The sequence below is a fragment of the Blennius ocellaris genome (genome assembly GCF_963422515.1).
Source record: "Blennius ocellaris genome assembly, chromosome: 23".
Classification (NCBI taxonomy): Eukaryota; Metazoa; Chordata; class Actinopteri; order Blenniiformes; family Blenniidae; genus Blennius; species Blennius ocellaris.
The window spans coordinates 12,787,077-12,804,254 of NC_137672.1; the positions used below are offsets into that span (position 1 = coordinate 12,787,077).

General features: G+C 41.1%; 1 protein-coding gene across 1 annotated transcript; it reads right to left on the reverse strand.

Moving 5' to 3' along the window:
- Window positions 1-1,413: 1,413 nt before the first annotated feature.
- synpo2a (synaptopodin 2a) lies at window positions 1,414-16,447 on the reverse strand (the record flags this gene model as incomplete). Its single annotated transcript, XM_080519395.1, has 4 exons — window positions 1,414-6,248; window positions 7,967-8,739; window positions 10,291-10,442; window positions 16,340-16,447. The coding sequence occupies 4 exons, from the start codon at window positions 16,445-16,447 to the stop codon at window positions 2,551-2,553; spliced, it is 4,731 nt and encodes a 1,576-aa protein (XP_080375521.1). The 3' UTR covers window positions 1,414-2,550.
- Between the last annotated feature and the right edge of the window lie 731 nt (window positions 16,448-17,178).

Consider the following 17,178-nt stretch of genomic DNA (forward strand, 5'->3'; position numbering starts at 1 on the left):
CTTAAGTCCTGTCCAGTGTGGCAAAATAGTCTGTGAAATATGGCTGACAAGAAGGAAAGGCAGTGCTGCCATCATCTGGTGAAAGATGTAAACTGTCAATATATGGCGCAAAGAGGTTTAAAAAGAAATACAAAATTCAGAATACAGTGGAGTGCATTCGTGAAAAGAATAAATGCTTAATGAATCAAAAAGGAATTGAATTTTGGCTGAATCAGCCATCTGGCACACCGCAAATGTCCTCAACTGTGTTACCCTGATAAGTGAAAGAATGCATGAGCAGATTTCCAGACAATCTGAGGACATATTTTCATTTCAGACTAAGGATATTGTCCAGATGACTCAATTTCTGCATTGTATATGTGAATGCATTTTCTAGTTTAGTAGAAGATCACACAGTATATCTTACAAATGGTCCAGAGCAATATAAATTGTGCTCGATATTTTACATGGAAAGACTTTCATTTAGGGACAGATGTTCAAAATAGCCTACATAAGCAGACATGTTACAACCTTGTCTATGTAGATTTACGGTTGGCCAAGGGTACAAGTCCATAAAAAGTAAATGTGTGAGACATAGGACCAATCTATATGTAAAGCACAATGCCTAATATTTTATTCAGATTAAAACAAAATAATAGTAATCAGTTTGAATGTTGTGTTGTGTCAGCAAATGTCCATCACTTCATGATGCTTCACTGTGTGACATATTAATGTAAACTCTAGTTTTGAATTTAGAAATGTGTTTAAATGAAATTCTAAAACCAACAACAACATTGCAAATGTGAGACTGTCATGAGGGCAAACAGAAAAACAAGTAAGCAAGCTGATAATGAAGTGCATGACGCAGCGAGGGGGATCGATTTTCTCCAGATATAGCTTCAAAAACATCTGTTAAGTCAAAGCAACATTTGATATTAAAACTTCCACCTAACAAATCACTGCCCCTTTGGAAAATGCATGACACAACATGGATATACATTTCAGCAGGCAGGGGCCCACTCACTCCATGTCCAGAATTAACCAATGAGGTCATAACAAAGTCAGGAATCTAATAATAGCCTTCAGAAATGCATCATCAGATAGTCATTCTGGAGGAATGTGCTCGACAAGCACTCACCTCAGCGGCTGCAAAAGTAGGTTATTTGGATAATGAGGTTTATCTGGCTGATAACTGACAGGTTCTTTGTAGTGCATGGACAGTTTTTTAATTCTATTGTTGAAAACTGATTTTGTTTTGAACCTGTGGGTGTAAAACAATTTACAAAACTGTTGTGTGAGGGCTGTGGAATACAATAACTGTCAGCGCTTTAGGTACATGTGCAAGGGTAGTGAAATTTATCAGGATGAAAGGAGACAGAAAATAGAGGAGACCCTGAAAGCATGCTTTAGAGGACAAAAGAAAGAAATCCAAACAAGGATGAAAGACAGTTTAATAGCACGGCAGTGAATGATACAGAAAGTGCACTATAGAAAGAAACGCACAAAGAAAAAGGGAAAGGAAGAAAAAAAAAAACACAAAGAATAAAAGTAGTCCTGTACCAAAAATATATTTTTCCAGGCTGGTTATACTTCCCATAAATCTTATTTGTCCATATACATACAACATCAGTATCAGTGAAAGACGCATGAAAAATGTCCCAGCATCTATGTGGGCTTTTTGCTTTATTCAGGAAGATAAACGTATGAAAGCCTTAAAGGTAGTAACTTTTACTGGCTTGAGTTGAAATTTAAGCTGACTGTCTGGACCTCAGAACTCCCTCTCATGAGGCAGTTTAAATATAGTGCCTAACATGACGCAACAGCTGGTTAAAAGCGTAAAATAATACTAACCCACTTAAATATGAGATATGGAAATAACAGTGAAGAAAGGCACTGAAGAAAAAATGTTAATCAAACATTGCGTGTTCAAACAGGCAAGCAGTTCCCGGTTTCAAACAGAAATTCTATTATTTATGTTCTTAAAATTGGCCAAAATTCCAATTTCTTGTATCATCACTAAACTTGATACAGAAAATGTAGCCTTTTTTTTAAATATCTGCCCATAATTTAATATTTACTTCATAGAACTTTTTAAAATATATATATTTTAGTAGATAGTTCTCATTTGTTTAGGACTTGTGATATAAGAGGACATTTAGCATTTTCTTCTTTACAAAAAGAAATCTACTTCCATTTTTAACCATCTAACACACTTTACTTTTAATTTCTATATTTCCCACTCTGCTCTCATTTCATAATGAGTTATATGCTTCTCTACATTCATTCAAACCATCAACTTTAGATTCTTTGAGTAAAATTGCAACAATTTCAGTCAAAAATATTGACAATTTACTCTTTTAAATAATAAATGTGTCAGTGATGCCTTTTTACACGGGCTTTCAAAAATTAGAAATAAATTAAATTAAGCTCTGTCCCACGAAATTAACCAGAGCACATCGTCACTGCAAGAGCAAATTTAATGGGTTAAAAATAATCCACGTGTCAGTAGACGTTAGGAGCACCGACCCTTTCATTCAAGGTGGCCTCAAGCAAGTTATGATTCTATGAGAATCACTCTGTATCAACTGCTGTGGGCTTCCACACCTGAGCTGAGCTCTTTTTAGCGGTGAACTTTGGCTTAGGAACAGCAGCTGCAGTGTTGCTACCAGATGCAGATTCAGGCCTGACAGCCACGGAGAAACTCGGAGCAACATAGTTACTGGTGAGCTGTGGCTGGTAAGGGGCAGAGGGAGTTGCCAGATAGGGAGGACTATGGGCTGGCTGGTAAGCAGCCTGTAATGCCTGCGGGTGTTGGTAAGAACCATTTGGAGACTGAGGGGCTTGGGGTTGATAAGCAGGTGGAGCAGGTTGTTGATAAGGTTGGTTATATGATTGCTGGTATGGAGCACCAGGAGGCTCCTGATAAGGATTTGGAGGGGGGTAAACATTAGCCTGGTTTTGCTGATAGTGCCCACTCTGCATCATGGGCTGCATTGGCATGCCATAGCCTTGTTGGGGATATGGGCCGCTAAATGGCCCAGTTGGCTGAACAACTGGCATTTGCTCATATTGAACAGGTTGATTTTCACAGGGTGGATTTGGAGGTGAGCTCGGTTTAGGTAGAGGTGGTTTGTCAGCCTCTGGGCCAAATATAAAGAGTGAAGAATTTAGCTGATACGGTTGATGTTTCATAACATCTATAACACTGAGGGGTTTAGGAGCGGGCTTCTGTTTCTCTTTGTTTTTCTTTGCTTTGGTTGAAAGGCTACTTGAAGGGGGCTGCTTTGTTGCTCCTGGGGGATAAGATGGGGACTGAATGGGATTATATGCCCGTGAAGGTGGAGCACGTACATTTGGAGTGTATTTCCACTCATTCGGTAAGGAAGCAGCTGGTGATGCTGATCGGCTTGCCTTGTTTGCTTCCACAGTCTCAGAGTCGACAACAAACTTCTCCATGCGAGACTGTCTTTTGGCGAACATATCAGCTCCTTTCCCTCGGACGACTGGCATCTCAAAACCAGGGCCTGCAGATGATGGGTTTAGGACAGTGGCCATTGGATTGATAGGAGATGAAACTCTTTGACCAACAGTAAAGGAGTGTAATCGCTGTGGCGGTGGAGGAGGGACCCTGTTTTGTGGGGTCTTTTGAGGTGCATGCCAAGGTTTTGGAGAAGGTTGAGTGTTGGGGGTTGGAACACTGACAGGCTTTTGCTGTGACTGCGGTGTCCATGTATTCACAGGTGTCTGGGGCTGTGTTTGAGCTGGGGACCATGTAGTCATTGGTGGTTGTGGTGGAGCATTTAAAGTGGACTGCTGCCAGCTTGGCTGTTGTGTAGGCTGTTGTGGAGCCGGTTGGACCCAGGGTGGCTGACTCTGGGCTTGAGGTTGTTCTTGGCCCCAAGAATGCTGACCATGTTCAGGAGGGGGTTGAGCCCATGGAGGTTGAGATTGGGCCTGGGTAGGTACTGGTGCCCATGGATTCAAGCTGGCTTGAGGCTGAGCTTGAGTATGAGGCTGTGCTTGAGGCTGTGCTTGTGATCCTTGGATCCAAGGTGGCTGAGTGTGAGCTTGAGCTTGAGGCTGTGTTGGAGGCCATGCATTTATTGAAGGTTGCTGTTGTTGTTGAGGCTGTGCTGACACCCAAGGATGTTGAGGTTGACCTGGTGCTTGTGTTTGTGACCATTGTTGTGGTAGAGACTGATGCTGTGGTTGCTGGACCCACTGTGGTTGTGGCTGGGACTCTGGCTGAACTTGTTGGACCCAAGGAGGTTGTGCTTGGGCTTTTTTCTGGGGTTGTTCCACCCATGGTGGATGCGGTTGAGATTCTGTTTGTGATTGCTGTGTCCATGGGCTTTGGGGTTGTTGCTGCATCGGTTCTTGGGTTTGAGCCCAAGTAGGCTGTGTTTGTTGCATGTGTTGCTGCTCATTAGGGTGCGTCCAAGAGGCTTGAACCTGTGACTGGGGCTGTAGTTGCACTTGTGGCTCAGCCCATGATGGTTGAACCGGGGGGTTCCAGGTACTTGTAGGCTGTTGAAGCTGTGCTTGGTTCTGAGAAGACGGACGTGTTATCCATGATGGCTGTGTCGGGGACTGTCTTGGTGGTGGTTCTTGGGGCTGCACTTCAACTTGCTGCCAAGAACTAGAAGATGACTGTTGTTGTACTTGAGCTTGAACTTCTCCCCAAGAGGCCACATGAGAAGACTCAGACTGCACAGTTGAATTCATATGACCATTTGCCTCCTGAACTGGTACTTGCAGAGGCTGTTGTTGAGATTCAGGCTCTGGGGAAGTCGACGTGTGCTGTTCTGCCATTGTGCTGGCAGGAGTTTCCTGGGGAGCAGGAGGGGGTGAGGGTTCTGGGGCAGGGGCAGGGGCAGGGGCAGGGGTTGGCTCTACTTCTGGAGCAGGAATCGCCTCTGCGGTGGGGGCTACAGCAGGTGTGGATAGACTATTTTCAGCACACTGAGGCATGTCCTGGTTGGTCGCTTCCATCTGTGGGGACCAAGGAGGACAGTTGGGGTTGACCGCAGGCTTTGGAGCAACTGGTGGAGGATTTTTGTGTTTAAGTTTTTGTGACTGGAGGAAATTGCAAGCCTCAGCTCCAAGACTAAGGTAGTCCTCTTCAGGGCCTGACTCAGAACCCTTTTTATCACTCCTGTTGAGGAGATTCAATAATGCTGGGTTAGGTGACACCTTCGGGGCTTCCTTAAATGTAAACATAGGTTTGCCAGTGCCCCTCTTTCTCGCATCTGATAGAAAGCCGGTTTTAATAGCGGGAGTAGAGATGCGTTCATCACGAGAAGCTATCTGCTCCTGTTGACCTGCAGAATCTTGATTGGTACCACTCATTGCATGAGCAAAAGGAGTAGCCGCCATGTTTCCAACTGAGAACGGCTTTGCAGTGCGATTGCTGAAAGAACTCTGTATTTCATTCATTTGATGCTGGACTGTACCGTTGATGTTTGTAGTATAGTGCTGCGTGTGCTGTTGTTCTTGATGGTATTCTTGCTGTTGCTGATACGGGCTTTGCTCATACTGTTGCTGTTGCTGTTGTTGTTGTTGTTGTTGTTGTTGCTGCTGCTGATACTGTTGGTATTGTTGCTGCTGTTGGTAGTTCTGTTGTTGTTCATAATACTGCTGTTCTTGATATTGCTGATAATGTTGTTGGCTCTGTTGGTGCATATTTACATCCATGTAAGCATGTCCCTCTGTTGAGGCCTGCATATAGGAGTGTTCCAACATCTTCTTTTCGGTCTCTTGCACACTTTCCACAGGAATCCCTTGGCGCCTGAGCTCTTCGTGCTCTGCGGCTATCTCATCCATCCTTTGACGCCTTTGGGCAAACATCACTGCACCCTTTCCCTTGGTTTCTGGCAAACATTCCATCTCCGTTTGATTGTTCAAGTTCCTCTCTATTTCAAGGAGACCCTTGTCCCAGTTTAATGTTAGCACACCCTTGCTACTGTTGGCATTAGTATGAATATGTCTGTCTATAGAACCGTTACGAGCTTCAAGGGTGAATTCAATAGTGGGGATTTCTGATTTGTCGTCTCCGCTTTCTTCGTCGTCACTGTACTCTGGCTCGTCTTCTCCAGTGCCGTAGCTTACAAGTGTGTACTTCTTTGCCCTCTGACGATGCTTTTTGAACATCAAAACCCCCTTGTTGTTGGGGTTGAGTGGTGCAGCCGTAAGAAGAAGAGCAATCCGTTTACATTTGGACTTGGCCTCCTTCACCTGTTTCTCAGACAGACTTTCACTACGCCTGAGTCCTGTAAAGAGAAGGAAAAGAGAGACTTTGGTTTAAAAACAGCTTAGATTAAACTTTTATTACTAATTTGAAAATTCCTAAACAGAGAAAAATTTGATCAGCATATTTTGTTTTAAAAATATATCTTGAAAGCATTCCTTAGGCCTTCATGATGATTTTGTTTGAACCTTTCGTTTTCATGATCTCTGACTTAAGGACAAGTTCAAGGCAGTTCTTGCTCAATGTTTGAATTTGTTCTGTAAAAGCAGTCAACGAATTTACCTAAAATCATGAATGGTACAAAGAAGTTTTTGTCACATGGCTGTCAATATTATCAGGAAAATGAATGCTTATGATACGTCACAAACTTATTTTGGTTAACCCTAATCTAAAACACTTTTTAAAACACCTACACATTTATCTTTGTTAAATATTTTTTTAATTAGTGGCCTCATGAAAACAATACGTTTTAAAAACAAATCCATTGATCAAAGTCGAAGCACAAGCAGAAATGACAGCAACCTATTAATACTACATTATCTGTGGTTGAACCCCTCCCAACAGGCAACAGCCTGTAAGTGAGGTCATAACTGATTCTTTAACATAGAAATGGTCCAGGATGCAGATTCTCAGGCTATACAAAACATCTATCACCATCTTGCTGCATACACACATATTTCTGACAGTATTCCTCTAAATGTGCTCATTTAAATGATCATGCAACATCGACTCATAAAGCAGTAATAAAATGCTGTGACACATGTCTAATATTCCCATTTGTTCACAGACAATGCACTACATTAAACCTGTTATTCATCCCCATAAAATAACCAGGAATAGGAGCTGGGAAGATTAAAGATAGCTCGCCTGTGTGCAATCAATTTGCCTGGACTAGAGCGTCTTTTCCAGTCCTTATCTGTAACTTGACAAGCTGCCCATTTAAAAATAAAAACACCATTCTTTCTAAGTCAATCATAGCTGCTGACACAAAAGCCAATACAATAACAGACATCCCCAAAACCATATTCAAAGAGGTCAATAATGTAAGGTAATCAGATTAAAAGAAATGAGAAGGCTTCTCAATATTCTTGCAAGACTAACCTGAAGGTGCAGGAGACAGCAGGAGTGAGCAACACACTCACTATTTTAGCTCAGTTAAAGCACTCAGTTTGAAAGGATCAGGTAACCGTCTAAGGGAAGCACATGCTTGTGTCTGTCAAAGGGCCACTTCTGCAAGCATCATCAGCGTGCTTGTGTTATATTTATGTCATCCACACAGCTCAGAGGGCACTCAGTATTCATATTCACTATTACACCTCTTCAGAGTAGTTCAAGATGTTTTATAATGTAGTGCTTCTCACATATAATACCTTCATGTATTTATGGTTCTTTTTGATTCTTTATATTTAGCTTTTGTTTTCTGTCAAATCAACAATGTGCTTTGCTTCTATTGCATTGGCACTGACATTATTCTGAGTAGATCTACGTATCTGCTCACATTCAAAGGAACAAGCTCCCTCCTCCAACCTCCAACTGCAGTGAGAGCAGAGACGCATACTATTTTGAGGTGTACACAGACTGGACATGACTCTTTGGAATGCACACATGTTGACAAATGCAACTTAAGGTTGCAGAATAATCCTGAAAAAAATGTATTCTTATTCTCCATACAGTCACACAAACATAGTGAAAGAATTTGCACCAGGACATTACTAATGGAGATAATTCAGAGGTACTCACTCGCGTGTCTTGCACGATGCTTGTTGGGTTTGTCTCGTTCCCCCTCAGAATCAGAGTCCTGCTCTTCTGCTGGAGCCCCCTCCTCTGAGGGAACATCGAATGAGACCGTAAAAGACCCAGGAACACCCTCGTAGTGCCCTCCTCCTCCTCCTTCTTCTTCACTTTGAGATCCGACACTTTCACTGACCCTGGGGCCTCCCACATCCACAATGCCCCTCCCTGATCCCTCTGGCGGCTGGATAATGACCTCCACCTGGCCCAGCATCGAAGGGGAGCTGACCACCACTCCATGTTGGCCGAGCGGCTCTCTGACGGCAGATGGGACATGTTGTGATGTGGTGGTGTGTAGATTGCAAACAGTCTCTTTGGTAAAGAGTTCACCCTCGATCCCGCGGGCGCTCCCAAGAGAGGCACAACCAGCATCATTCAAGGTTTGATCAGAAAAGGACACTTGGAGCTCCACCATGTCCCCAGGGGAGAAGCAACGCTGCACGCTGTCATTGTTCTTCTGAAAATCAGGGTTCTGATCTTCATCATCAGATGAGGGATTATGTAGTTGAGTCCAAAGCAGCTGCGGTCCCTTTTGGAATTCTGTGTTACTGTCAAACTCTTCATATGAGGCTTCATTTTGGGACTCAGATATGTAGAGCTCCCTTGGGAACTGGGATTTGTGTTTTTCAGAGAAGATGTGGAGAGTGGTGGCCTCCACAGGCTCACTGGAAGAGGCCCTTTCACCTTCTGATTCACACTCTTCAGCAGGGATGGAGTGGTATCTTTCAGGATAAAGGGAGAAAACACCAATGAGCAATGCGGCAAATATGTGTTTGTTCATATTTCATCATTAATAGATAATGGCACTGTCTATTTGTTTAAGAAGTGTAGTGATAAATGTTTTACTGAGGGATAACTATAATGTTTCAATGCACCTGGTAAATTCCTTCTTTTTCTTTAGTTTCTAACATTGACTAACATTATTATATTCACACAAATCTGTTATGATCATTTACATGCAACAGCATGCCAATTGGTAATTACTGCAGCTATCGAACCAAAGCCTCTCTGGAGCAGCTGAAGTTGTCAGAGCAATCAAGTAGATTTAATCTTTGTGCAGCAAGTTCATCAAAAAAAGGTCAGGGCATTGAAGTGGAACGTAATCACGTTTAAGCGTCACTTCCCCTAATTTCTATTGTCAAGGTCAGACTGGAATAGAATAACAGAATGTTATTATCTATGGCTGCAGTTAATAAAGTGACAATCAATTAAAAATAAAGAAACATCTTGTTTTATGCATGTATTTTTGCATGCTCTCCAGATATGAAAAAAATGGACACTGAAATATGTGTACATGAATACAAATATCATCGACACAGTTAGACCTGCACAGGACTGAACAGGGAGCAATAATGAGAAAGAATATGTTCACCCCCTGGAAGTAGTTCAAATTGGGTTCCATAAAGGAACACTTCAGCTTTATCTGAGGACGTGTCATCGTGATATATAGACTGGCACTGCCAGTCGAGAAATGGCTGAGCAGCTGCATGCCAATCAGACGCACAAATCTGTAACACCTTGACTAAGCGGGCCGCAAGGTCGGCAGGGCCGAATCACATCACCTCACCTCACAACAACACAGACAGACACAGAGACACACGCACATGCAGACAGTCAATGATTCAGTAGGTTATGCAAAAGGCCACTGCTCATAAAACAACATGCTATCTAAATGCTAATACAATGGTGCAATAATAAGTTTGTACTGCTTCTGTGAGCACCAAGGACCTACAGCACAGCGTGGCTCGGCTTTCGTGATACACAGATTTTGAGGTGTAGCAAAAGTGCTTTGGATTTCACTATATTTCACAAACTGTATATCTGGCAAGAGAGAACAGAGAAGTTTTGAAGAAAACCACATTATGACTGTCCATCCATCTATCTTTTCTATCTAATTCATTTGAGTCAAGGTTGGAGGGAGCTGGAACTGATTCGAGCTGACAATGGGCAAAATTCAGGGTTCACCCTGGACAAGTCACTAGTAAATCACGGGGCTAACACGGAAAGACAGACCATCATTCACACAACTATGGGCAATTTGAAGAAACCAATTAACCTGACCTTACAACAGTGGTGCAATTAATTCTGGAAAGAGTTTGGAAGGCCATATCACAAGTTTTACTCAGTTCTGCTCAATAGAAATATGTTTGATGTCAGATGTTTTTGTTCTGCAACAGTGACATTCTGGTATTTCTTTCCATGTTTTGACCGGTAATAGTGATTCAAATTTAGATCTTCAACCAAATTCATTCACAATTGATTTCTTGCACTACCTTTTAACAAGCAACTGCAGGCAGTCAATGGAAGCATCGATGAGTGCAAACGCTTGCACAAGGGTGAGATCAGAGCACGGCTCCCCATTGATCGACACCGCCTCATCACCATCTCGTACTCCAGCCAAGAAGGCATGACCATCCTCCTCCACCTGCAGGAGAGAAAATTGTAGTAGATGGATGCATCAGCTCTTCACAAACAGCATGAAGGAAGCAGTGTCAGTTCATACTGTGCACAACAACAGCCCAAATAAAGGAAAGTGCAAACTTTGCAGACAAAGGACATGAGCAGCTGTACAGTGGGGATGCCCCAAGTGTTAGAGATGCCCTTTAACCTTCACACATTGCCCAGATCTGACAGTGCAGCTATTTACAGAAAGCCAAAATAAATCATGTCTGAAATGTTGTCATTTGCTGTCAGAAAACAGGAACGTATCCGTGGGTCACTATGACGCCATCCATTTTATCTGGCAAAGCAAGAGGACAATAGCATTTGATGGTCCCACGGATATAAGGAAAATTCTTTCTTCACTGTATAGAATAAAATTGGACTTTTTCCTCAAAATAAATTAAATAAATTGAGCATGACAGTTGTCTATATTTCACACAAAGCTTTAATGTCTGTTGATGTGTATTGCAGACTGGACTATTATTATTTCATATATATTTATGAGATCTGTGAAGTTATAAACAGAAGTTTTGACAAGTCACACTACAAAGTACAAACAAATCGTGTGCATTTAATATCAAAATTGACACATTTTGCCTTGATTTTACCAGCAAGACTGCTTATTATATAGCTGTAGGCCAGTTATATGAAGATCCATTTAAAGGGCACCTCTTTACACAGTTAAAGTAATGACTGATGGTTTCATTTTCCTGTAATTGGTTCCTGAAGCCCATAAAATGGTTCATTAATAAAAGGATTTAATAAGGAGAAATAGATCATAAATTCTGCACAAAAGGCCACTTATACAGCTGGGGGGATGAATTATTACTTGAGCACTGTGTAATAAGATGACATGTTTTCAGGAAATGTGTGAAGATGTTTAGTAAATGCATGAGGCTTGCAGCACTTTCAACACCTTTCATAATATGAATTTCAGTGATGCAGCCACTTTGTCATCCAAAAGAGAAAAACAAAATTGCATAGACAAATTAAAAATACTCCGAGCATAAAAAAGCACGTCTCTACATGTCTGCCCGCACCTGCACTTATTCGGCTTAAGCAAGGATGTCAAGTGAGCAAACCTGTTAACTAGCAGCATAATAATACTTTATAAAAAAAACCGTTATATTTCATTTAATATCTTAAAGAAAAGAACAAGTTGGATAGTTTGAAGAAAGGAACGTGACATTTCAACATCATGTAATTTCTAATGTGCTGAATACAGTGAACTGTCAAAAGTACAAGTTTAGCATTTTTGAAACCTTCAACATGCATGTTTTTAGAAATTTGCCCTCAAACGATAGATTTGAGTATGACTAATGTCTTGGCTAGATGTCTTTTGCTATCCTCTGAAAGTACATTAGCTGAAACAGTTGCTTTTATTAAAACATTCCAATCATTGTCTCAGTAAATTCCCAATAAGCATAGTCAACCCCTGTCCTCAAGGATCAATGCACAATTGTACAGTCAGTTTTCATGAAAAATATACATATGCATACTTGAAAAAAGTTATTCAAAAACTTACATTTCAGGAGAAGACAAGAAAATACATGCATTGTTTTTAAATGGACTTATAAAATATATGAAGTAAGTCTTTTGGTCTTCCAGTCACACATTACAGCATTAAAATGTGGCTAAACACTGCAGGTTTTCATACTTTACTTGCAGTAATGCACCTTAGTCACCAGAGGGGGCTATGCACTTATGTTTTACTGCTCATGGAGGAAGACGAAAAAGTATAAAAAGACAATATTATAGGTATTATATAACAGAGATATGATGAAGATAATGTGTATTCAAACTGTAAAACATAAATTCAAATGTTTGTTCTGTTCAAGAAATAGTAAAACAAGGATAGGAAAATATTCTGATTCTACATTAGTTTGCATACTTGCTATTGTTTTTGCTTTGATATCATATCATCCCATTACAATCAAACAAAAGCAAATAATCCAGCACATCAATACTAGGACCACCATGTAAAAGTGACTTAAGTACGAGTCAAATATAAAGCAACAGGCAGGGCCATAAAATGGGCCTAAACTCACCATGTATACAAAAATACTTTACGAGTTACATTATAGAGCTGGTGGGTTTTGAGATAAACACCCCCACGATCCACCTCCAGTTTTAAGAGTTCAGAGTGTGCACAACAAGCCCTATAAGGCAGTTCGTGTGTCTGTCCACGGGGACTCACCTCACTACAGGGAAGATGGTTTTGTCAGGAATGTCAAAGCAACCACCCATGCTCCAAAAAAGGCAGGGAAACGTTTGTCATTGCTTGAGATCACAATTCGAAGATCACACAGTCCGGCAACAATCAGAGGAGGCACAGCCCATCTGGTGTCATAGTTCTGTTTGTTTGTAATGAGCTACTTGCAAAGAGAAGCTAAATTCTCTCTATATAAAATCAGCAATAGTCCTGGAAGAGATGACAGGAAAACTCTCTGGTAGGTGTCAGAAGAAAAGAGCATTAACAGTCTTAGCCCTATTTTCCAAATAAAGTGCTTCCCAAAATGATTGTCCTCATAATCACATTGACTGCTGACATTAAGGAAGGGGCGTAATTAAACAGCACTGCACGTCGGGGCAGCCCATTTTCAAATGATCTATTTAATAGTCTTAAACACAACAGAAAATCACAGGAAATGCAGGAGCACATGATGCGGCTGCATGGCTCAGGGCAGTTCCTGCCTCTCACAGCTTCGAACAATTATGTTTTCTCATTTCAGGCAACTATTTTCCAGCTGCCTTGCAGGTAAGGTTCACACCATGTTATTCTAGCATGATTCCCAATACATGAACAGTATGCTTGCAATAATAATTACTATTGTTCTATCAAAATATTCAGTGATGTCAAGACGGTTGAGTAAAAACTTTCCCTCCATCAACGACCATGGACTTAAATGTCAAGAAAAAGCTTTTAGTATGATTTCACACATAGTTTTATTTACCACTTTCATGCTTTTTTTAACCAATATATGCTGGATTTGTTTTCAAGAAAATAAATATAGTGTAATTGAAAGTAAGTTTTGGGTTTGATGTACTTTGGGTATAGATATTTTGAAAAGGCACATTGGATTGAATGGCTGATACCTTCATCTACCTCTGCTTGTTTGTCTGATCAGGGTTCGACTGCCTCCTCCTTGGTCGACGCTGCCAGAGTATGCACATCTACTGCTCGGACAAGTGAATGCAGACCGGTGAAGCCATGGCCTCGATTAGTCAGGCGATATGGAGAAAATAACAGCCGTCATCACCTCCGGTCACTGCTTTCTCCCAGGCTCTGACTGGAAATAGTTTGCTGGGAAGCGCAACACCAGAAGTGCAGTGACAGAGAGAGCTGTGGAGCTTTTTGTTTAGTTGAAGGAGAAAGAATGACTGAGGCAGTGGCATTTTGCTGATTGCTTGGCAGCTTAATAAGGTTCCTATGGTGAACTATTAAGCCAAGAGCATCACAAACAAGAGCCCCTTTTGCACTGCAGACATTACAACAATCCCAACAAAGGAGGCAAATAATTCTATCATTGAATACAATTTGAAGAGATTCGGAATTAAATCAAACCTTCATGGTAAGTTTCTAACACTGGGAATCTCACACAAATTCTGATTTGTTTGTATTTTACCTGTCTGTAGCTGATCTGCATGTCGGCATGTTCATTACCAGGATGACAAACCTCTGTAAATCAATTTCATGAAAATATACCACACATCAGAAATCATTGGTGTTACTCATAAATCACACTGTCAGTTCTTTTTCTCTCTCATGGATAGCTGTATTGTGCGGTTTCTGCAACTTTAAAAATAATGTGACCTCATCAACTTTGTACTGATGCCAAGACTCCAAAATGAGAAGGAAAATACAACCTCCCTTATATGGGAAGAACCTTTTAGGAGTGGAGAGCCCATGCTCTGACACTGCACCGCTTGTCAGTACACACAACAATCACTTTCCCTCAGAAAACAAAACACAGTTTCCACTACAGAAGCTTAAAAAAAACAAACAGTTTGTTTGACAAAAAGGAACCCGGAGCTTCAGCGCGTCTGTCATGATCTTGGCATGTTTGTTTTCTATATTTTCTTTTTAAACTAACACACTTGGCTCTGTGTCTTCCCACAAGAAGAGTTTGAAGGTATGCTCAGAGTTATGCCTTCCAGATGAGGTACACTGAGGACCTCGCATGTCCTGTGGCACATGCACCATATGTTGCTACTTCGCTTTAATAGGCCCATTCTTTTAATGCTGTGTATTCACAAGAGTCTTATGTAACACTTCAGTGACCATGCTGCACTGTAAACAGCACACTTATGTCTAAATTTAAACAATTAATTTCACAGAAAAATTACAACTGAAAGAGGCATAAGAAGCATGGGGTGCAATCCTTCATGTGGAGAGTGACAACTGAGCCTTATCATCATTGTTTTGTCAGCTATACTCACGGTTCTTGCTTTTGTTGGTATTTCCCTCCTGTAAGGGTTATATGAGCTCATGTGCAATAAATTTTCTATAGTACTATTATACTATGTGGGACTTTATGGTGTGTTTTTACAATGAAAATTAACAGGATTTTATTTGCTATGTCTGTACAGGGTTTAGTTATATAAAAAAAAACCTTTTAACACACGCACACACACACACACACACACACACACAGTATATTTAGGTCAAAATTACAATGAAAGTCAGGAATGAACATAACAATTGTGATTTGGAAGCAGGTGAAGCATTGAAGGGCTCCATTGGTGCTTTCAGAGTCTCTGAAGCTTTCTTTAACGGGAGCTTTGATGTTGCAGGAATGCAGCTCAAGAAAAATATTTACACATTCACTACTTGGACGACAAGTTGACGAGTGATCTGCACAACCTAGGTCGTCACCCACATGAATTAGGATACCATATATAGAGCCACAGCAACTCTTAACAGTGAGGACACTTAAGTTTTACCTCTGTCAATGTACAGATGCTGTGAAATACAACAAAAAGTACCTGATTCATGAGAAAATGATTGTATCTCTGCAGCACAGAGATTTTCCTGTTAGTAGTTAAGATATTTACATCCAAATGCATGCACTGTAAATCAGACTAGATTGGTGACAAATGGATGAAAGTATAAAGAAATGTTTCTGCAGGGTAAGGCCAAACAACTCACCTAAAGTTCTGAGGACTATCTATCATAATACCATCACAATATACACAATAAACCTTGCTGTGCATCATGAGGAGTGCTTGCTCACAAATGATTCACCAACATAAGCATTATTTCATGACAAGGAGCCCAACTTACTGCCATGCACTTCAGGTGTTTATACATCAAAGCTTGAAATGATCTCATACTCATTTAATCCTGTATTGGAAAGTTCTTATAACGTAACATCTGCACAATATTATCACAACTGAACATGTAAGACAGCTCTTTGCGTTGCCTTTCAAACTTTGCGCACGCAACCTGTTCCTCTTCAGGTGAGGTTCTGGACAAAAGAAATGCTTTGCCTTCTTGCTAAAGTCTTTGGGAGTGATAACAGATCACATTGCCCTCAGCTTCACACTCTCTTGGCCTTGACCATATAAGGGTGCTGAGGAATCTCAGCAAAACACGGACAACGCGCACAAATATGCTGCGACACGCGCAGCTCCGGTTAAGTTATATCCGACCAGCGAACTCAGTTTGTTCCAAAATGTTCACTTTCATGACAAATGACCAGAAAAAAAAGACACGCTTTGCATGATGCCAAGAAAAAAATATTTTAACGGCAACTTGCTGAGAAAGTCAGACATTCTCAGACGCTCATCACTAACATGAACATAATCCTGCTTTATATTTTGAATTATTATCATTATTATTATTTTTTTTAAATAAACTTAACATCCCACGATATGTACCTGTGAAACAAGGAATGGTATGTAGGTGTCCCCCTCGCCCTCTCTCAGGGTGAATCCCCAGGGTGCGCACCCGCGCAGCGTCACGCAGATGTAATCTCCGGTGCCCATGCTGCACGCGGCTCCTCATCCAAACTTCCACGGGGCGCTCATCGAGCTGCTGTCAGCCACACCAGCAGCACTTTACAAAAACCACCAGCACCGCTGCACCGCTGTATAATTCCCATCATCTGAGCTGCTCTCCCCGAGTCCAGCCCGTTTTGGAGACGTCACGGCGCACAGGGCCCGCCTGCAGGCGTCGCGTGCAACTGGTGGTTAAAAAATAAATATATTAAAGACAGTTGTGAGCTCGAGTGTGTGTTAACATTCCCGAGACGTGTTGCATCCTAAACAGCTGTTTAACAAATACCACCAATCATCAATATAATATCAATAACATTACCTTTTAACAATAACATATGACATCATATACTACTGGGGTCCAAGAAATATATTGTGATCACCATCATTACATAAAAAACGTATAGTATCTATAGGATTTTTATCTTATGTGATGGAATCTTATAAGATATGGAATTTATATATTTGGACCGTTTTTTTTGTAAGGCTGACTCTGAGTGTTGCAGTATTCCAGTGTGGCAGTACAGTATATTATATCTGTGCAAATGTAAACGTCTTTACTGGTATTTGTGTGAGGGCTCGTGTGGTGGTGCAGTGGATGGGTCTTTCTGTGTCAGTATGGATGTTCTCCAGTTTCCTCCCACAGTCCAAAAAAATGCATTAATTGCAACCCTAAATTATTGCTAGTATTAGTATTGGCATTGGTATTAGTATTAGCATTA